Raw genomic sequence first — 21679 nt, forward strand, 5'->3', positions numbered from 1 at the left:
TTAGCCCCTCCAGGAGAGGCGGGCCACACCTCCTCCGGGAGGGGAGGACTCCCCGTGACTCTGAATATGTCGGTATGCTTCTGAAGCCTACAATATCGATAGCCTACTTTTCAGTCCATCTTCCAACTTTCTCCAGGAGCTACCGGCCAGGGAGGGTCAGACACGGGCAGGAGTTTCGACTCTGGAGTTCCACTCCAGCTCTCAGAGGCCTGTGTGAATGAACATCGCTGACACCTCTGAGCTGCAAACCTCGACGTCCCGTACTCAGGCTGGGATTGTCTCGGTGTTGATATGTCAGCTGGAGCTGGTGACTGAAGTTCTGATGGGAAGCGGGAGTCCAATTTTAATGACTTATCAGCACGGGGTGTGATGGCAGCCACATGTCCCAAAGCCAAGGGAAGCCTGTCTGCTAAAAGGTAATGATCTAAGAAGTCCTGACATAAAGGAAAACCTTGAGTGAAATTCCATGGTGTTGCAGACAGTTAATTCTTTATTAGGTTTTCCTAAGACTGAGATAAAAAGCGTTTTATCTTTTTTAAGGTTTGCGTTAACATGTCATTGCATTTTATAGATACATTGATCTTCATTTGGCTAATCTGGGGCAGGTAATGGAAGCTTCTGTGCTGCGGTGTGGCAGACAACTTCCTAACGCTCTCCTGATCTGTTATTTTAGTTTTGGTGGGATCTCAAGGTTAAAAGGAGAGGCATTCTTGATTTGAGCAAATGAGAACCAGATGGACCGTTGGTGTCTGTCCATAGCTGGCTGGTATTGAGTGTCTGTCTTCTGGTGTCCCGTGTGTTTAATAACTTTGTGCTCCACTGAAATTCCAGATCCTGCTAGGTTGTTTCGTCTGAGAGCCTTGCAGTGAGCCTTTTGGATGGAGAAGGAGAAAAAGCCAAAAGTTCCAGGCTTCACCAGCTTTGTGTACAGCGGTCGTCTGAGTGGAGATTCATTTTTTAGCGTCTGGGGTCAGGACTGTAAACTCAGATGCCTGCGGGGCCGGGCAGGTAATGCAATGGGTTAGGGTGGCCAGCTGGGGGCTGCGGGTCACTGCCTGGTCCCGTGGGGGCAGACACTGCTCATCTCTGTGCAGGAATGGGCGCCCGAGTTGCCAGATCTTCCAATTTTTTAACCGAGGCTGGAAATCTGGACTCTTATGAGAAAGGTAGGAAATAAATCTAAATTAAAAAATACTACGCAGGCTTAACAAAGACACCTGCGAGCCACATTTAGCTGTTGGAACCTGAGGTTTCAGCAGATGCTGGGTGAGGCTCATTCATTCCATCTCCGGCCAGGACTTCTCCCCTGAGCTCCAGACTTCTCTATCTCACTGACTGTGTGACGTTTCTCCCGGGGTGTCTCGTGAGCATCTCAGACCTGCATGGTCCTTGCTGTGAACCCATTCCTCTCACAACCTTCTCTTCTTCTGGCAATGGCAACACTATCCTTCCAGCTGCTCTGGCCAAAAAGCGTGGAGCCGTCCTTCATTCCTCTCCTTCTGTCATATCCAGGCCGTCAGCAAATCTTGCACCTCTACCTTCCAAATAGGTCCAGAATCTGACCCCTTCTCCCACCTCTACTGCTCCCCCTGTCCGCAGGCGCCATCACTGCTTGTCTGGACTCATGCACTGGCCCCTCCCTGCTCCTTGCCCTCGCTTCTCCCCAGTCCTTTCTGCCCCAGCAACTGGAGCAGCCCTACTAAATGTACGTTGGACCACATCCCTCTTCTGTTCAAAATATTTCGATAGCTCCCGTCTCATTCCATGTAAAAGCCAATATCCTTAAAATGGACCAGAAAGTCCTAAATAGTCAGGCTTACCATTACCTCTAGGACCTCCTGTCTGTTTACTTGCCCCACTCTGGTCACATCAGCCTCCTGCTGTCCCCAGCACTTCCCAGGCACGCTGCTACCTCAGGACATTTTCACTTGCTGTGCCCTCTTCCTGGATGCTCTTCCCTTCTCTTGCTATCACACCTTCAGACCTTAATGCCGGTTGCCGTCACTCAGAGAAGGTTCCTGGCCGTCCTATTTAACACTGTGACCTGCCACACACCACTCCTGCCAACCTTCTTTATCCTCCTTCCTGTCTTTATTTTTCTCTGTGGCACTGGCTACTGTCCCAAGGTACTCTGCATTTATTTATTTATTCTATGAACAGTCTTTCTTTTTCCCACTCAAACGTCAGCTCCACGAGGCTGAAGATTTCTGTCTGGCACATGCAGGCTCAAAAATGAGCCACAAAAATGTCTTGCTCATTTTTAGACGAGAGAGTGAATGGTGGAGATTCAGCAAGGTCGCGTGCAGTGTCGTTACAAAGCCGTGGATTGCTATGTCGTTACTGCGTTTCAGTCTGTCCCGTTGGTACGCTTTTTGATTTGGGTAAGCTTTTTACCCTATTTGTGCCTTGGGATCCTTCCTGCAAAATAGGGATAATGATAGGACCCCACCCCACAGGACTCTTGTGGGATTAAATGGCTTAAAGTGTGAAAAGCACTTGGAACAGTGTCTGGCAAATAGGAGGCACTATATAAAGGTTTGCATTATTATTATTATGACTGTTACTATTTATCTGTGTGAAAATTAAAATATTACAAATAGGGCGACCGTCTACTGTGATCAACCCCGAACTCCACTTCTCTCCCCACTTCCTCCTCAGAAGTAATCACAGGTATTACACTCTTTTCTTTATTTCTGACCTTTCGTATGGAGTTAAATATGAATATATGTACCTATAGCAAAATGTAGTATTTACAAACGCTATACTTCACCTAATTATTGTGCAACTTCCCTGTTCTTTCTCTCAAGAATACATCGTGGAGATGGTTTCGCACCAATTCATAGGTGTCGACTTCATTCCTTGCTGTGGCTGTCTACTGTTCTAGAATACAGCGCTGCTCCAGAGTCTGCGACCGTTCCCCACTGGTGGTCACTTAAGCAGTTTCCAAGCTTCTGCCGCTATAGACAGGGTTCGGTTAGCATCCTGGCACCTGCCCTGCGAGCCTCATGCCCTTCTCCAGGGTGGGTACCAGGGTGTGAGGTTGCTGGTCCAGGGTTTAGGCATTTGCCGTGTTAGTAAATATCACTGATTGCCTTCTAAACAGTGTGGCTGTTTACAGCCTCACCAGTGGGATGTGAAAAGCCTTGACTTCCTTTTTTTTAAAAATTGTAACTGTATTTTATTCATTTATTTTTATTGTGGTCGCATTGGTTCATAACATTGTATAAATTTCAGGTGGACATCATTATGTTCCGAATTCTGTATAGACTGCGTCGTGTTCACCAACAATAGTCTAGTTTTCATCGGTCACCACACATGAGCCCCTTTATGTCTTTCGCCCTCCCCCCTTCCCCTCTGGTAGGGACCGATCTGTTCTCCTTATCTCTGTGCTTGTTTATCTTCCCCATGAGTGAAATTTGTCTCTGTCTGACTTTCTTCGCTTAGCATTATACCTTCAAGGTCCATCCATGTTGACGCGAATGGGACAATTTTGTCTTTTTTATGGCTGAGTAGTATTCCATTGTGTATCTATAGCACATCTTCTTTATCCACTCATCTGTTGATGGGCGCTTGGGCTGCTTCCACGTCTTGGCCGTTGTGAACAATGCTGTGATGAACTTAGGGGTGTAAACGTCTTTTTGAACTAGTGTTTTCATGTTCTTTGGATAAATACCCAGAAATGGAATAGCTGGATCATATGGTAGATCTATTTTTATAAAACTGTAATTTTTATTTTGAGAAATAAAAAAATATAAAAAGTACAAAGAGTAATGTAACAAGCTTCAGTATATTCAGCCCTAGAAACGTCAGCTGTGAACATTTTGTCATTTTTGCAACAAGTCTTGCATTATTTTATTTAAAAACTACCTGAACATTACAGAAAAAATTAAAGTTCTCTTTTTCACAATTCATCTCCCTCCCAGAGGCAATCGCAACTATGAATTTATTATGCATCCTTGTAAACCATTTTTATATTTTACTCATATGTGGACCTACGAACAATATTTTGTTTTCATGCATTTAACATTTTTATCTAAATGTTTATTGGCCATAGTATTCTGCCACTTGCTTTTTTTCAGCCAAAAATATATTTTGTAGACTTACCCATGTAGCACATTTAGACTTAGTCTTTTTACCTGCTGTGTAGTATTCCATTGCGCCAAGGTTTATTTAGCTCTTTTCAAATGATGGGCATTTAGGCTGACTCTAGTGATCCACTATTATGACCAGTCCTGAGATGAACACCCCAGTCAGGAAACATTCAGATTCTGCATTACGTATTTTTATAACACTTCGGTTTTGTATACTATACAGGATAAGATGTTCTTTATCTTCATAGACACAGAAACAATCTTCAAAAGAAAAATATCACTTTATCTGCCTTTTTCTACCTGCCAGCTGATTCTTCTTTCCAGGATGGAGAGACTGAATGTTTGTGGCTTTGATTAGTTTGGTTATTGTTGGTACTAATGTGCATCCAGATAGAAAATTCCCACACTCGAGGGTCTTCATTATTTGGATCTCTTTGTATTGGGTGCTCTCATTCATTCCACCGATATTTCCTGAGCATCTGCTGTGTGCCACGCTCTGTTCTAGGCAGGGACAGCTCAGACGTGGTTCTTGTCGTCATTAATTTCCATTCCAGGGGGAAATGGACAATACACAACAGGCACAGATAACTCCTTTCCTTCCTCTTCCAGAGCTCACTACTGAAGAGCCGTGGAGATGTGCCTCCTTGGCAGAGTCTCCTCTGGCTGAGCCCTCAAGGAGATTTATGGCTAGCAGGTTGAGCAGGACTCAACATTAAAATTTCCAAGAGTTCTGTTCTGATGATCTGTTGCTGCATAACAAACCACCCCAAACACAGTGGGTTAAACCAACAGTGACATTTATTTTGCTTACTAATCTCCAGTTGGGGCAGGGCTTGGGGACAGCCATCTCTGCAACATTCACCATCATCTGGGGCAGCCGGAAGAGATCATCCCGAGATTCACTCACTCACATGTCTCGTGATTGATGCCGGCTGTCAGTGGGACCTCCGCTGGGCTGTGGCTGGGGCGCCTCCGTGTGGCCTCCCCGAGTGGCTGTTGGACTTCCTCACAATATGGCGGCCAGCTGTGAGGGCTGGCATCCCAGGAGGACCAGGCGGGGGCTGCATTGCCTGTTATGACTTATTCTCAGAAGCCACATGGAGTCACTTCTGCTGTGGCCACAGGCCCACACAGACTCAAGGGGAGGGGACACTGACCCCTCCTCTCCGTGGAGGTGTGTTGATGTCCGTTGTAAGAAGGGCATGTGGGATGGATGTACTGGTGCGACCACCTTTGGAGAACACCATTCACCACAAGTTGTGCAGAGCAATCCTTGGTCCTCTACCAGCATTTGGCCAGATCCTCCAGTGCGGAGTGGCAGGGCAGTGGCATACCCGTATGGAGATGGCCGTGTGGACCGTGGCTGGAATTGTGGCAGAATCATTGAGGGCTACTCAGTTCACGGAAACACTGCGTTGTCTCCTTGGCTCCCCACAACACCCACTGTCCCTCCCACTTTACAGATAAGGAAATTGAGGTCGGGAGCCCTTGAGAAGCTCCACAGTCCACATGGTCAGTAAGCCGGGAAGCTTGGGTTGGAACCCAGGCATATAGTGAGACTCTCTTCCTCAAATCAGCATGACCACCCTCTCCTCCCAGGGAAGTGAGGCTTCTGCTGCTCTGAAAGCTCCCAGACACGGGACTGCACCGGGCTGCCGCTCAATGGCCTCCGGTTACCATGGCGACAGTGGCCAGCCACGCAGAGCAACACTTTTGACCTTTCTCCCTCCCCCACTCAGTGGTTCCGGCTCCTACTGAACTGTGAGGGACACAGTACATTTCCAGGCCTCGGAAGGGCATCTCCGCTCCGTGCGCTAATGGGCTTGTTGATCTGAGAAACGGTCTTAGGATGTCTCCTTGACTCGAGGCACGGGCTGAGCAATTATAAAAATGAAATACGATGTCACGTCAGGCGGCCCGTCACCGCGTTCTGCTGTCTGAGACTGTTCAATTATACACACCTGTTTCCAGGGCTTCCAAACTCTTCAATAAAAGACCTTTCGGGGTAGAATTTTTCCTGCTCACTCTTCTGGGCTATTTTGGGAAGATGGGCTAAGACGCTGTTCACATATTCTTAGACATAATAGAGCATGTCAAAAGGTGGGTGTGTGCTGGTGTTTGCAGAAGAATTCTGGAGCTAGTGGCCCTTTCAAAGGGAAATTCGCACTCAAGGATGCTCCTGGCACTTACTGCTCACCCCGTGTGGTGTGGCACCTGTGTTTATTAATCATAGGGGATCTGGGCCACTGTTGTAAGAGTGGGACCATTTTGATCCTGGGTTAGGAGGGGAGGCAGCTGCCAATTAGGGATAGTGGTTTAAAATCAGAGTTAATTGGGATTTATTAATTTAAATAGACATGAAGATTTTATATTCACGAAACATACATGGCCACTGACGGCGGGGCCATCCTTCCCGTGGGCTTAGGCTGCAGCAAGTCATGTGACGTCTAGCTTCAGATATGCATGTCTGACTGTGCCTTCCCATCCGCCCGGATCCAAGCCTGTCACGTCCTGCCTGGAGTCTGCCCTGACCCCATCACGTCCATCACCACCCCTATGGCGTCTTCCTGCTTTCATGCTGGTCTCTTTACAGTCTGTTCTCATCAAGGAGCCAGAATGAACCTTTAAAAGCTGAAGTCATGTCAAGCTGCACTCTGCTTAAAACCCCAGACAAAGAGGGCAGAGAGCAGGCAGTTCAGAGGGCGGGCCGCCAGGGCAGGGAGGGCAGGCGAGGAAAATGATGCCTCTCTTTTCCATAGCTTGATCTCTCCTTCCTGGCTGGGACTTCATTAGAAGCAGCCTAGAGAAGCTGGGGTGCCTCCTTTCGCTGGTCAAGCCAGATCTGATGTCCAAGGACTTCTAAGTGAGGGATGTGCCACTTCAGACAGAAGTGACAGACACATGGTATAAAGCAGGGAGGCAGACGCTTATATGGAAGCAAAAGGGCCCTGACACTTGCTCCTAGGCCAGGCAATAGGGAGCGGTGGCGACTGCGGTGAAGTAGAGACCATGCGCTCTGCCTGTGAGAGACTGCCCAGCCCTGGGCAACTATCGTCATTTGATAATGCAGGTCTGATGCTGCCAGATTGTCCAGTTTTTCAAGAGAAGCCAGAAATCCAGACTTGTGGACTCTCCTGTTTTTGTTTTTGAGCCTCAGTCTGAACTCATGGATTTTAACACAGTTGCCATGTCTCCACCCTTGAGTCATTTGTTGTTTTGGATGCTCTAAGTCATCCCAGCTTTGGCCAGCGAGCAGTCCTTCGAGCTGGCTCATCTGTCTTCTTGACACATCCCTGTCGGTGCTGGAGCACTTTCCTATTTCCCGATAGCTCACGCTATTCCAGGTTCATCTGGTATGTGTCCTGCTCCAGACGTGGAATCAACCGTTTCTCCAAGAAGCTCTGATTTTAAAGCTTGGCAATAAACCCATGTTCAGAATGGAAGCTTGGCTGTAGCCAGATCTGTTCCTGGGGTGGCCCTCGGGTTCCTGGGTAGATGTTTCGGCTCCATTTGGAGAGCCCCAGGCTGAGGGCCGCCATCTCTGGGGAGATTGGCCTCTGCTCCCGGGGTCTGCTGGGATGATGAATGATGCGGCTAATGTATCCGGACGGCTGCATTCCACCTGGGGCAGCCACCCAAAAAGGGTCTGAAATGCACTTTCCCCGAGAGCTGCTCTTACAGGCTTCATCTCCAGAAATCTGTCGAGACTCAGGTGTGGATTCAGAGGCGAGGTCGCGGGCTCTACAGACCGTGGCGGTTTCTCCATTCCATTGTCTTGTCTATCACCGCAGAGCTACGGGGTGGACCCACGGGGGCGGTGTCTGGAAGGGGTCATCCCTAATGCAGCGACAGTAAACTGATGGAGGGATCTTCCTTTAAAGCTTCTGCTCTGCTGGCAGCCACGGCCCACGCCTCTGCCACATGGGCCACTGGTGCTGCCTGTGTCTGTTTAGCAGCCTGTAAATGCTGAGCACACGGACTGTCTGATTCTCTTTGACGCCTCGTGTGAGCAGGGGGTCAGACTGCCTGGGCTTGAGTCCTGGCTTGGCTACGGACCAGATCTGGAACATTGGGCAAGCTATCCAACCCTTCTGTGCCTCAGTTTCCCCCTATTAAAAGTGGAGACAGTTGAAATATCTACCTCAGAGGGTTGTTATGGAGAGCAAATGGGTTAATACACCTAAATCCCTTAGAGCAGTGGCTGAAACACAGCAAGGCTCAACAAACATTGATGTTTATGATTATCGGACTCTCCGGGTCCAGGCAGGCATAAACAATTCCTGGATTGTTCATCGCACAGGCCAGCATGTTTCTTCTTTTCTTTTCCTTTTTTTCTTGGCTCCCCTCTCTTTCCCTCCCTCTCTCCCATTGTTTTGAACCATTTTTCTGCTACTTGCAGCCTGGGCTGGCCATGGACGTGTGACCAGTGCAGCCACATGGGGCCTCACTCAGAAGGGTCCCACACTTTGTTTAATGCGTTGTTGTCACTATCTTGAAATTCTTAATAATTCTGAACAAGGGCTCCTGTGTGTTCACTTTGCACCAGGCCCCGCAGAGTACGTCGTTGATGCTGTGTGTCACCAAAGCCGCTGGGGCGTCTCTTTGTTTCTCTGTCTCCTGGCACACGATGGGCTTCCAGTAAATACCGACTGAATGGAATTATTATCCACTGGGACCAGCGCATCTTTTCTCCCGTCTGTCCTCTCCACCAGCACCTGCCTAGGCAGCGCGTGACTCCCGTATAATTGTGTGCAGAATCCTTTGGCCAAGCGTGTGGAGTGGACTCGATTACGCTCCGTTTCTCTGAAAGTCTTGTTCCAATTCGTGGTCCAGCAGCTGTCCCAGCCTCCAGCCCTCTTGAACCAGCCTGGACGTGCCACGTGGGCGTCTGAAGACGCTAACGAGGCCTTGCTTTCTTGGGACACCGACATTTTGACAAGAACCAGCAGCGATGGCTCCTCTGCAGTAATGGGAGGTTCTGTGAAATTTGCTCTTACCTCTAGACAGCAGGGGGCAGGCCCTGCCCTTCCTTCCTGCTCGGAAGTGGGTTCTACCCTGGGTGGGGAGGGGACAGGGGACACATGGCACTGCAGGCCCGGGAGGTGGGCTGGGCTGCCCGTGCTTCCTGTGGGCAGCTTGCTCTGCATTAAGTAGGCGCCTCCTGCACACAGGCTCTCGAGGGGCCCGGCCACTTCTTCCTACAGGAGACTGAGCCAGCCCGGGCCTGAGCCTGGCAAATTCTCTAAGCTGGGAAGAGCGTGAGGTCGCGAACCCTTGTGAGGGAGGCACAAAGATCTTTTCTTCCAGCCCAAATTAGCGAAATTGCCAGAGGCTGTTGTCATCTTTCAGCTAAATCCGAGGGGTTACAGTTGGGATGGACTTTCTTTCTTCGGCGCTAATGACCAGGCCGCCTGGCTGTTCTTTCCCAGATTAGAGTTGAAATGAACTGAGAAACGTCTTCCTGGTGGGGAGCGGCTCTGCTGGCCCTGCAGCAGCCTGGGGGGTCTGCAGAGCGGGGGACCCGGAGACTCCCCCGCTGGAGAGGGTGTGGGTGGGCCCTGCGCCTGCAGGCGAGTTGGGGCCCCTTCTCTGGGTCAGGTTGTTGGGTGCCCTGGTCTGGCTTCTGCTGTCTCCCCGGGTCCTCTGGGCTCAAGAAAGCGTGCTCTAGGGTTGCCAACGTGACCCATTCCAGAGACCGGGCAGGCATGCACACAGAGGGAGCAGATGAGAGGCTGGGAAAGGAACAGCACCATCGCCAATTGCAGCTGGTAGGCAATGTGCCTGGGTGAGGGCCCGAAGTCTCGGACAGAGGGGGGATCTCTACCAAGCTGTCTTCATTTTCCACCTGCTGTCTTCACGCTGTACTGCCCGCCTGGCCCAGCTTGTGTTTGTGGTCCTTGCTTTCCAGTCATTCTTGGTGTTTTTCCAATGGTGAGTCCCAGAGGTGGCTTTCAAACCATGTCTTGCAGAGGCCAATAGGAACTCAGAGTGTGTCACCTGCAACTGCTTGGGTTCAAATTCTGGCTCCGCCCCTGCTGGCTGTGTGGCCTTGAGCAAGTGACTTAACCTCTCTGTGCCTCCCTTTCCTCATCCAACGGAGCTGATCATGGTACCTCTGGTTGTAGGGAGGATGAGAACTGGTTAATCCATGTCAAGTGCTGGGAACAGCACCTGGCACAGAGTGAGCGCTGTGTACATATTAAATACAGTTATTCAGAGTCATCTGGAGCTTTTCATCTCCTGGCACATAAATACATGGAAGGAGGCTCCCTGCCCCCACCTCCCGTGAGTGGTGATGCGCAGCGTTCACTGAGTGGCCAGCTGAGCGGAACCCAGAAGTGGGCGGTGTTCTCTTTCAGCCTCTTGTCCTCGCCTCTCTTGGCTGGGAGCAGGACACTGGGTTCCGACCTGGTCCTGTCGTTTCTGTGATGGGTGGCTGCTGGCAAATCACCTCGCCTGCTGGGCTTCCCCTGGAGCATTTACCTGCTGGGGCTGCTGAGACGGGGTGGGTGGGCATCACTGTGGGGGCCTCCAGATCCGCCCCTGCTGCATCCAGAGAGTTCTTAGTGGTCCTGTTTGTTGGCTTTCCCTGTAAGGAAGTTGTTCTTTCTTTAAACAAGGCAGAAACTGCACTCCTAGATAAGCAGAAATGCAAATGTAAACAAGGGGACACCGTTCAACAATTGTTTCTTGAAATGTTGTATCTCATCACAGAACCTTGGCACCAACTTCAGCATCCAGCAGGAGAATGGATCCATATGGTCTTCCCTACAATGGGACACTGTATGGGAGCCGAGAGAGTGGGTGACGACAATGTGTGTCAATAGATGTGAATTTCACAAATATAACGTTGAGTGGAAAATGCAAATTGCAAAAGAATCGAGTATGATACTGTTTATGTGAAGTTTAAAATTCTAGAAATGATGCAACATATTATTGCATAAACAGACATTATAGACCGTAATCAAAGTAAAAAATCAGGAAAGTTCAGGAAAGGGCTTGTCTTGGGTCGGGGCGGGAGGGGGCACAGGGGACTCAGCTGGGTTCGTGATGACATTTCTTCAGTTCATGGTGGTGCATGTGCATTCATTGTATTTCAAACCCTCTTTTGTAAATCTTAAATATCATGTACAAAATTTAAAAAATATTTTGGCTGAACAAAAGTTTATAGAGCAAAAAAAAAAAAAAGTCTGAGAGGTGCTGGACTGGACGTCCTTGACTCCTTCCCTGGCTCCGACCCTCTAGGATCTTCTGAGTGTCCTTGGAGGCTGGCAGTGTGACCTGGTTTCCCAGGTGGGTAGGGCGGTACAGTGGCTAGAGAATCAGACAGGTGGCTGGTTTGTCCTGGTGACCTTGGATTAGAGCCGGGTCCCCTCTGGGTGTCGGCTTCCTTAGCTGTGGAGTGGGGAGAATTGAGCCCCTCTGACCTTACCTCTCAAGGTTGATGCAGGTACTTGCTGAGGGGGTGGTGCCTACGGAGCATTTGGCTCAGAGCTGGCTGCATGGTAACTGCATGGTACACGTAGTAGGGCTGTTAGTGATGATAATGAGCTGTCGTTTCATCCACAAAGTGAGACGGACAGGTGGAGGGAAGGAAGAGGGGGAAATAATGAGGACATGACCCCTCCAGTAGAAACCTCTGCTTTCGTAGCCCCTGATGCCTCCGTGTTAATGAAGCTACTGTCTCAAGTTCAAAGCCCCATGAGGACCAGTTTTTTTCTTTTAATTGAGGTCACATGAGTTTATCACGTCATGTAAATTTCAGGCGTACATCATTATACGTTGACTTCTGTATAGCCTACATCGTGTTCACCACCAAAAGCCTAGTTTCCATCCATCACCATACATATGTGCCCCTTGACCCCCGCCCCTCTGGTAACCACCAATCTGTTCTCTGTCTTTATGTGTTTGGTGGTTGTCGTTGTTGTTTTCTCTTCCACATATGAGGGAAATCATACAGTATTTGGCTTTCAAAAGGACCGGTTGGTTTGTATCATTCTACCTGTTGGGTGTGAACCATGCTGTTCCCATGCCTTCTCCTCTGCTCTGGTCATGCACTCTGCTGCTTTTCTCTTGGCCACAGGCTGACCCTGACCCGTCACAGATCCCACGGCTGATGATGACCCCAGACTAAACCTGTTCATCCTGCCAGGACAGGCACTGACCCTGTGGTCCCCCTCAGGGCTGGGCTACCTTCCCTCTTGTTGGCACAGAGTGGTGGGGGCAGCCTGTCCGCCCTCTGCTCGGGGGTGGGCCTTTCTCTCTGAAGATGGAGAGGCTGGAGCCCAGAGGGCAGGGGCTCTGTTCAAACCGAGAGGAGCAGAGGGAGGGGCTTGCTACCCAGTGGAGCAGCCAGGGCCGGAGACGGCCTGGAGCAAAGCGTTTGCAAGACCACTTCTGCTCTTCTTTGTCATGAGCTGGATCTGTCTGGCTGGTCACCTGCTGTGCACCAGGGTGTAGGATGAGTTCCACAAGGTCACAGGGAGCAGGCTTTATCGGGGATGGTGGAAAGTTACGAGGTGGAGAAGAAGAAAGGAGAGAAAGATCAGGCCCCATCTTCCCACTGGCCCCGTGGAGGGATGTGCGGGGTCCCAGCCATCGCATGGTGCAGGGTGGACGTTGTGTGGAGGGACACCACCCAGGCTCACCTACTTTTTGATGGAGCCAGTCAGAGAAGGCGGCCTCATTAGTAGGGGGCTCTCAGGCTCTTTGGTACCAGGCAGTGTAGACGTGGTCTGCCAATTATTTATCAAAACCATCTAGGAATGCCAACAGCCCACACCTGCGCAGCTTGGACCCACTCCTCGTGGAGAGCAAAGCCCCTGGTCCTGTGGGAAGCTGAGCTTGTTCTCCAGGTGACTCTGAGTATCCACCCGAGTCTTGATTGGATGGTCATGCTCCTTGTATCACCCCCTTCCTTCCTCATTTGCCTGGGACCTAGATCTGGGGTATTATGTCCTGATAAGTGAAATCCTGCTTTCCCCAGCCCTCTGAGTCATCAGACACTCCCTTTATTATCATAGAGATATGATAATATCATGCAGAGAGGTGGTGGCATCAGGAAAGGCATTTTGGTTTCACGAGACGAAAGACATGAAACAGGGAAAATAGGTATGTATTGGCTCATATAGTTGAAAAGCAGAGGGATAAAGCTTCAGGTGTGGCTTGATCCAGTGGTTCAGATAGTGTTACCAGGACCCAGTATGTCTTCTTGTCTCGGATTTTCTGAGGATTGGCTTAATTCTATACATCCAGATGGGGATAAGATAGCCTCTCAGTAAAGCTCAGAGCGAATAAACAGTTCTTGCCAAATATTTCAAACACAAGTCCTATGCCTCATTATGTCTGCACTGGGTGTCTGATTGGCCAGGCCTGGGTCAAGTACCCATTCCAGGAAATGTGAGTGGAGCCCCTGCTACCTGAAATATGGAGGGAGGGAGGAGGTAGTTCCCAAAGGAAAACTGGAGGGCAGTTACTGGAAGGGGGATGGATCCTCAGTGGCTGAATAACCACACATGTCCACAGTGACCCAGAAGGAGCTCCCAGTCTCGGGGCAGCACGACTCATTGTTTCCGACAAGGACTGGTCCTGAACTCAGCTCTGGCTTTTGGGTCGTTGGCTTGGATCCTTGCCTTCCACCCAGAGCCCCTCACCAGGACCAGATTGATCATGGCCCGGCCGGTGAGGGTGTTCAACCCGGCGGCCTCGTTCCTACAGGCCCCTGAGAGGACACAGGCATGGAGAAATCACTGGCCTGCATTACATTTAGATTTATTTTGTTGGAGCTAATTGTACTCTTTACTTGGTCCCAAGTGATTCATTCTTATCGTTCTTATTATAGCTGAGAAAATTAATTTTTATTCTACCATAAAGGTGGCTGTAATAATCTGGGTTGAGGGAGGGGATTACTTTAATAAGATTTGCCAGTCAGCTTTGAAATAGCCTTTATTAGCGCGCAGAGCTGGCCTGCTGCGCCAGAGAGGATGCGAGGGGGTCGGGGCATTGCCAGGGTGAGCTCACAGGGATGGGGGCAGGGGTCTGCTCTGTAGAGAGGTTGGGCGTGTTCCTCCCTGTATGAGCGCAGGGAGGGCTCCAACAGGGGGCGCTGAGCCCAGCTCAGCGTCTTTGACCGACTTAAATGGAAACAGGTGTATTTAACCGAATCCCTAGCTGCTCGTTCACTGCCAGGCGCCAGGGTGGGATGAGGGAACACGCCTTCAGAGGTCGGGCCGGCCATCCGCGTGAGGACCACGGCGATTTGGAAGGCATACCTCCTTTATAGGCAGCAGATGTTTCAGACCCATAATCTCTTATTTGCAATTCCAAATCCTGAAAGCTCTAAAACCTGAAATGCTTTGGGTAAACTTTCAGTAGACGTGGGCGCTGGAACCTCACGGAACTCATTTGTAACTTTATTTGTTCCACTGAGGGTGAACGTTCGTATCTTTGACTTTAGAACCATTGACGTGGTGGATTACAGGATGCTGCTAAAGATGTTACTAATATTCAGTCTACGCATTGCATTGCCTTTCTATGTCAGAAAAATTAGAAACCAGGAATTCTGGAAAAGAAGTATTTAGATCCAAGTGGAATGTCAGATTTGCCAGGTTTTTCTGATTTTGGAGAGAGACACCAGAGTTCCTGATTTTGTGAACTTTCTCCATTTCTATATGTTAGTTTCAGATTTAAACTTTTAAATTTAACGTTTTGAAGACAGAAAAGATCCTCGACATCATTAGTCATTAGGGAAATGCAAATTAAAACTGTGATGAGATACCACTCCACGACCAATGGATGGCTAAAATAAAAAAACCTGATGATATCAAGTGTTGACAGGGATGCAGAGAAATTGGAACGCTCTTACACTGCTGGCGCAAGTGGAAAATGGGACAGTCGCTTTGGGAAACAGTTTGGCAGTTTTTAAAAAGTTAAACATCCACCTACCTGTGATCCGGCCATTCCACTCTTAGGTATCTACCTAAAAGAAATGTTATAGTATAGTATGTTATACTATATATCGTTTGCTTTTCCCTCTCAAATACTGGCAAACCACGAATACTATTTTACACCCAGTGTTTGTCACTTAACACACGATACATCTTGGGCATCTTTCTCTAACATAAAGAGCTGCATTTTTCCAAGTGCTGTCATTTCACAGTCCATCGGATGGCTGACCCATAACTGATGTGGCCCCTCGGCTGTTCCTGGACCCCTGGCTTGTTTCCAGGCTTTGGCCACTATGAGATGCCCGAGTGGATTACTTGACCTGCCTGTGGCTCTGCCTGCCTTGCCTTTCAGTGGAGCTGATGGCAGCTCCTCCCTACCTCATGAGCTGTTGTCAGGATGAAATGCGCTAATCTATATAAAGCCCTTAAACAGAGCCCGGTTCACAGAAACTCTGTATAAAGCGTCAGCGGGTATAAGGATGACTTCCAAGAAGCTTGTCTGTACGTCCTGTCACATGTGCGCAGGCACGTTAGTGGGGTAAACTCTGAGAGTGCAATGACTCAAAGGATACGTGCAGATTAATTTTGGATGGATTTTGCCAAATTATCAATTTTCCTCCCTCAAGTGATGAAGCAGATTGCGTGCCCATAGTCTCATCGAACTGGGCCAGACTCTCAAAGTCTGGTCTTTCGGATTTTTGTTGACCTGAGAGGTAAGATGTGGGATCGCCTAGTTTTGGAGGAAAAAACCCCCCAACTTCAGTGAGGTTCAAATGAAACTCCTTGGGGCCAGTTCTACCCTGGGCTCATTGGCATAGACTGTTGTCTCCCGGAAATGCAAAGTATAGAGCGCTTCTGGGGTCCATTCCCCGGAGATAGCTGGTGGTGAGGGGGAGACATCGCAGCCCGCGGCACCAACGCCGTCACATTTACAACTTTTGCAAATTGAATGAGAACATGCAAACGATTTCCCAGGACACAGCTGCCAGTGGCGTACATTTTTCTTGTCCCAGGAACATATGGGTAAGGTAGAAACAGAAACACACGAAACCCAGAGAAAAGCACAACATCCAGCCGACAAGAAGCCTTTGGAGTTCTCATCAGAGCACGAGCGTTTTGACGCGCCGCAGAATGCGGGGCCATGTGAGAAGCAGCCCAAACCAGACAGGAGGAGAATGACATTAAAAGCACCCACTTGGGGCTGGCCTGGTGGCACAGCGGTTAAGTGCACACATTCCACTTCAGCGGCCCCGGGGTTCACCGGTTCGGATCCTGGGTGTGGACATGGCACCACTTGGCAAGCCATGCTGTGGCAGGCGTCCCACATATAAAGTAGAGGAAGATGGGCACAGACGTTAGCTCAGGACCAGTCTTCCTCAGCAAAAAGAGGAGGATTGGTGGCAGATGTTAGCTCAGGGCTAATCTTCCTCAAAAAAAAAAAAAAAAGAAAAAAGAAAAAAGCACCCACTTTATGGAAACTGGGGCGATTCTCTGGGACAGACCCACTTGTTTTGGATCTGACAGTTTGGAAGAAGAGGCAACATTGGAGAAATGATTAGAAAGTAATTTGTTTGTCAATATGTTTATTCATTAAGTATTCAAAGAATTATTATATGAATGCATGCACTGTGACATTTGAAAGTCATTGGTTAGAGATTTGACACTTTTGCAAAGAATTCCGCAAACATGGGGCCTCTATGATCTGATCTGATGCTGGCTCCTCTTATGATGCAGGAAGGTATTCACTGCTTGTATTTTTCCCCTTTCCCCTTTGTCTTATTAACTAATTCATTTTTAAGGACATTTCTGTTCTGTTTTCCACGTTTCTGTTGGAACTTTCAGGCTCACTGTCTTCTGGTGGGAGTTTCTCTTCTTTATACGCAGACCTGGAACCCCACAGGATGCCATGGGTTCTTGTCTCATGCACCTCACAGGATGAGTCGTGTGTATACAAGAATCGCTCATCTGGGAGGCGGTGACTTGAGTCCGTCAGCTGAGAGACTGGAGCTCTGAGGACCTGGTTTGGGGCGGACTTCAGGCTCGCTTGCTCTGGTGTTGGTGCCAGTCCATGCCCTGCCGCCCTGAGCTCCCCGCTCGGCACAGTGCCATCCCTCTGCAGTTCCTGGGCTCTTGTCCTCACACCACACTGTTCCTGGGAAGAGGGGGGTGTCCTTGGGGGGCCTCTGCATGCGGCCAGAGAGTTTCTATCTCCCTGAATGGCCTGTACTGGGTCATGTGCCCATTGATGACCAAACCACCAAGGTTTCCCCCAAAGGGAGAGAAGAGAAATAGGTATTGGGGAGGCAACTAACAAATGCCTAATAATAAGAAAAAGACTCCTAGGAGTCCCGCGCTTGGCCAACCCCTGTGCCTTTGAACTTCAGAGAGTCGATTTGTAATCGGTTCGTTGCTTTGGCGGAGAAGAATTGCTCCTTCCGTGAGTGATCGTTCTTGGGCTCAACCCTCTATTTCAGTATTTCAGATTCTGCTGAAAAAGCTACGTCCCTCCTCAGTGACCTGTTTTCCGTAAAGACGGCATGAGCTCAAAATGGAGCACACTCTGACATTCCGTTGTCATAGCAACCTGGGTGGTAAACACCAGCTTAACGCTATCGGAAGGGGCGGCGGGAATTAGGAGCTGGGGGATCCGAGTCAAGCTGCAGATGTGGTGCCCTAGTCTCGGCTCCCGACTCTACAGGAAACGTTCAGTGCAACGTCCGGGAAGGACACACTTCGTTTCCACCAGGGGACGGCGAAAGGGAGCGGGTCGGTGCTACCAGAGAGGGTTTGGGACCAGACCCAAGGGGACGGTCCTCAGACTCCTATTCTGATCCCCTGTAGCCACTTCTCAAAAGAGTTGTCTGTTCTGGATGCTGCCCTTCCCCGTGTCCTGCTCACTTCTCACCACCGTCGTTGTGCTTATTGTCACCACCTCCGCACTGAGGCCATCAGAGCTGTTGTCCAGTGCTGGGGTGCTTCTCGGGCTGGCTCCCTCCTTCTCAAAGGTCTCCCCAGCGCTGCACTGGCTTTTCCGACGGCATATGCACCGTGGTTCCTCTCCTGCCCCTGGGAGTCCCTCTCCACCTTCTCTGCAGGCTCCTTGTCACCTGCCAGACCTGTACTCAATAGGGCCTCTCTTCCCACTCTGCAAGTTTCTCTTTGGGCCACTGATTCCAGTGACTTCAGTCAGCACCTCCCCTCTGACGACACTCGTCTCTCTTTTGCTCAGGGTTCTCTGCTGAGCTTCAGCTTGAACGTCTCGCTCCTGACCACCGGCATTTCTACTTGGGGGACCCACCCGTCTCCCAAACTCCACATGCCCCGAGCAGAACTCATCCCCTTCCCCCAGAGGCTGCTCCCCACTCCGTGACTGCCCCACCCCTTTGCCCAAGCTGGGACCCAGCCACACTCTTCTTTCCTCTCTCAACTCCCCTTCCCTTCCGCCATGTCTAATTAATTTCCAAGTCCACTCAACATCTCTTGCCTCATCTCTCCATCCTCATGGCCCTTTTTGCAGTATAGATTGTGGGGGCTTGAGAATGTCAGAGCTGATCGAACAAAAACAGATGACCGTGAGATGGCAGGCACCACGAGCTTCACTCGGGCAGCACCCTGACGGGCTGCATGTGGGGGACGTCCCTCACAGCAGGAGACCCTCCAGAAACAGGGCCCACCGCGGCCCCACCCAGATGGGAAGACAGGAAGAGCACCCTGAGGGGAGAAGGGACTAGACGGGGGGCTCCCGTGTCCAGGCGACGTCCCTCAGCCGCACCGTGGGAGTCTCCAGGTCAGGGCGCTCCACAGGGCAGCAGTGGCTTGGGGTCTGTGGCACCGAGGGTTTCCTTATCCATGAGAGCAGATGCTGGGGCCAGTTTCAGTATGCAAAGCAGGCAGACTCTAAATGGCTAAAAATATGCTTCTTTGGGCTGTTTTTAAAACAATTGGATGTGTAAAAAATTGTGTTTGGCACCAGTGGTCGTCTTTGTTTTTTTTTTGCTTCATTCTCTTTCTTTATTTTCTGATTTTATGACCAAATATACTGAAGATCCAGTTTTTCCTTTTTTACAGTAGCCAGTGTTCTCATTGCTTCTAGTTCGACTCCAGCCTCTTTGCCTATTATTTCCACAAGGGTATCATTTACATCCTTGGCCATGTTCTTAGCATCTCCACACACATAAATGTGTCCGTTCTCCTGAAGAAGGACTCTTGCCGCCTGCTTGCTGAGTAGGTCCTAGCCTACTGTGGGGAAGTAAACTGCATGGGGCCAATAGCCAAGGGCCATCTTTGGCCCATGTACATAATAAGGTCACCACCCTCTGGACCACTGCATCCGTCCCTGTCCTGGTCATTCCTGCTTCCAGTCCATTCTCCAGCATTTCAGGGTGATGGTTTTCCAAATTGCATCGAATGGTGTGGTGTTCCCATGACGTAAGCCACTTCAGTGGCTTCCTATTACTCCTGGGGTAAAGTCCAGACACCATGAGTGGCTCGCGCCTGGCCCTGCTCCTTTGCGCATGCTGTCTCCCTGCACCCCAGATCCTCTTCCCACCCCTTGGCCTGGTTCATTGCACTTGTCCTTTGGGCAGTGGATTCGATTGCTGTGGATGCTGTGAAAAAGGACCACAGACTGGGCAGCTTAAAACGACAGACACGTATTCTCTCAGTGATCTGAAGCCCGGAAGTCGGCAGCTTTGCTCCTTCTGGAGATTCTCAGGGAGGGTCCGTCCCGTGCCTCTCTCCCAGCCTCCGGTGGGCCCAGGTGTTGCTTGGCTTGCAGCTGCCTCGGTCTTCACGTGGCCTTCTGCTCTGTGTCTCTGTGTGTGAACATCCCTCTCCTTTCTCTTATAAAGACACCCATCAGTGCACTTAATCCAGTATGACCTAATTACGTCTGCAAAGACCCTGTTTCCAGCTAAGGTCAGGTTCCGAGGTTCCAGGTGGATGTGAGCTTTTGGTGGACACTATTTAATGCGCTGGGGTCCTGTCTGCATCGGCTCCATCAAGCTGCATTAGGGGCCCCTCTGTACATCCACTGTCTCAACTCTCACTTTTTAAATTGGAATTTATGTTCTTACCCTAAAGGTGAAGGAGCTCTTTGACAGTGGGGCCGCATCAGCCCATCGTCCCCTCGGACCCCAGTGCTCGGCACAGGACTGGCCCCTAACAAGCATCCAGTGAACGCCTGAATGGACTGAATGCTTGTGCTCACATACTGGAGTCCTGACGCCCAGTGGATGGTATTAGGAGGCGGGGCCTCTGAGGTGCTTAGGGTTAGACGAGGTGGTGAACGGAGCCCCTGTGATGGGGTTAGTTGCCGGAGTCCAGCTCCAGCCGGTAGGGCTCCTGAGGGATGAATGGCATTGGCGAAGAGAGAAGTTACAGTGAGACTGGAAGTGAGGTTTCCAAGCCTGATTTATTCAAAGCATTCAAGCACTTATATAGGGTCCAGGTCACGCGCTTATGATTTCATGGAATTGTCCCAGTACATAATTTTGGCAAACAAAATGGGTACATAAGCATATCTTGTTATAATATTAGCACAGTATGTCTATGAGAAGCAAGCAACCTTTGTTAATTATAGATATTGACCTTTTCTATATGTCTACTAGGCGTCTAGATGCTTAAGACTGATTACAAAACGGGGTGTAACGTCCAGACTTAGTTCCCCGTGAGTCGAATGGCCCTAAGCCTCTATCTTTATTCCTATAATAATGAAAGCAGAAGTATTGCAAAGTGTAAGGGGACCAAAATACACACAGGCCCCCAGCTCCGTCTGATCGCAAGCCACACAGGCACAGTGCTTGGGGTTTCTCTTTTACCATTAGCTACATTGTAGGGTTCCCAACCCTCATCATAATCCCAGTTCCCCTGTGTCAATATATTATGATATTTTTCTGCAACTTTATCAGGATCGTGAGTTGCCTTAGGAAGGGGTAGTTTTTGCATGCCTCTGCCCCTGGGTGGGTGCCACCATTTACCTCCTGTCCTAACAGGATAATCTCTACCTCCTAGAAGGACCTGAGGAGGGAATTCTCCTTTGAGGCTGATTGTTAGAAGGCTTCCTCCTTGAGGGCTGTCCAAGCTCCTTTACCGCCTCTCCAGGAAGGGGTCAGGACGTTTTTTCCCTTCAGGCTGTTGTTTCCCTGAACTCTCCCTAGAAGACCAGGTTACACCAGCTTCTTTCCCCTGCGTGGAGAGATTTTCCCCAAGATACCCCATGTACAGAAAAAGAACAGCGAGAGCAATACTGCTAAGATTAGTAGCATGAGTAGGATCAGGAGCGGCCGACCGCCACCTTCTGAGGTCCGCCGTGCGTTCCCTCAGCTCTCTCCCGGACCGTTGCCCTTGGGTGGAGGCTTAGCTGACTGGTGGGCGGCTCCCGGCAGTTAGTGCCCTTAGAAGGAGAGGAAGACGTCAGAGCCTGCTCTCTCTGCCATGTGAGGACACAGGCAGAAGGCAGCGGTCTGCAAGCAAAAAGAGGGCCCTCGCCAGTCACCGAATCGGCCAGCACCTTGATCCTGGACTTGCAGCCCCCAGAACTGTGACAAATCAGTGTCTGTTGTTTAAGCCCAGGAGTCAATATTTTGTCATAGCAGCCTGTGCTGACGGAGACAATGGGTGTGCCTCATCCTTCCCAGCTGA

At 50.0% G+C, this 21679-nt stretch overlaps 1 protein-coding gene across 2 annotated transcripts in view; it reads left to right on the plus strand.

Moving 5' to 3' along the window:
* Window positions 1-21679, plus strand: part of TMEM132B (transmembrane protein 132B) — a 354765-nt gene that overhangs the window by 106863 nt on the left and 226223 nt on the right. The window contains exon 1 of one of the 2 annotated variants that reach the window (XM_023647325.2): window positions 8844-9066. The exons of the other annotated variant lie outside the window; for it this stretch is intronic. Coding sequence (XP_023503093.2) covers window positions 9060-9066 — 7 coding nt within the window. The 5' untranslated portion in view covers window positions 8844-9059. Of the gene's footprint in view, window positions 1-8843; window positions 9067-21679 lie in introns of those variants that run through there. 2 annotated transcript variants of the gene reach the window in all.

This window comes from Equus caballus, chromosome 8, assembly GCF_041296265.1.
Source record: "Equus caballus isolate H_3958 breed thoroughbred chromosome 8, TB-T2T, whole genome shotgun sequence".
Lineage (NCBI taxonomy): Eukaryota > Metazoa > Chordata > Mammalia > Perissodactyla > Equidae > Equus > Equus caballus.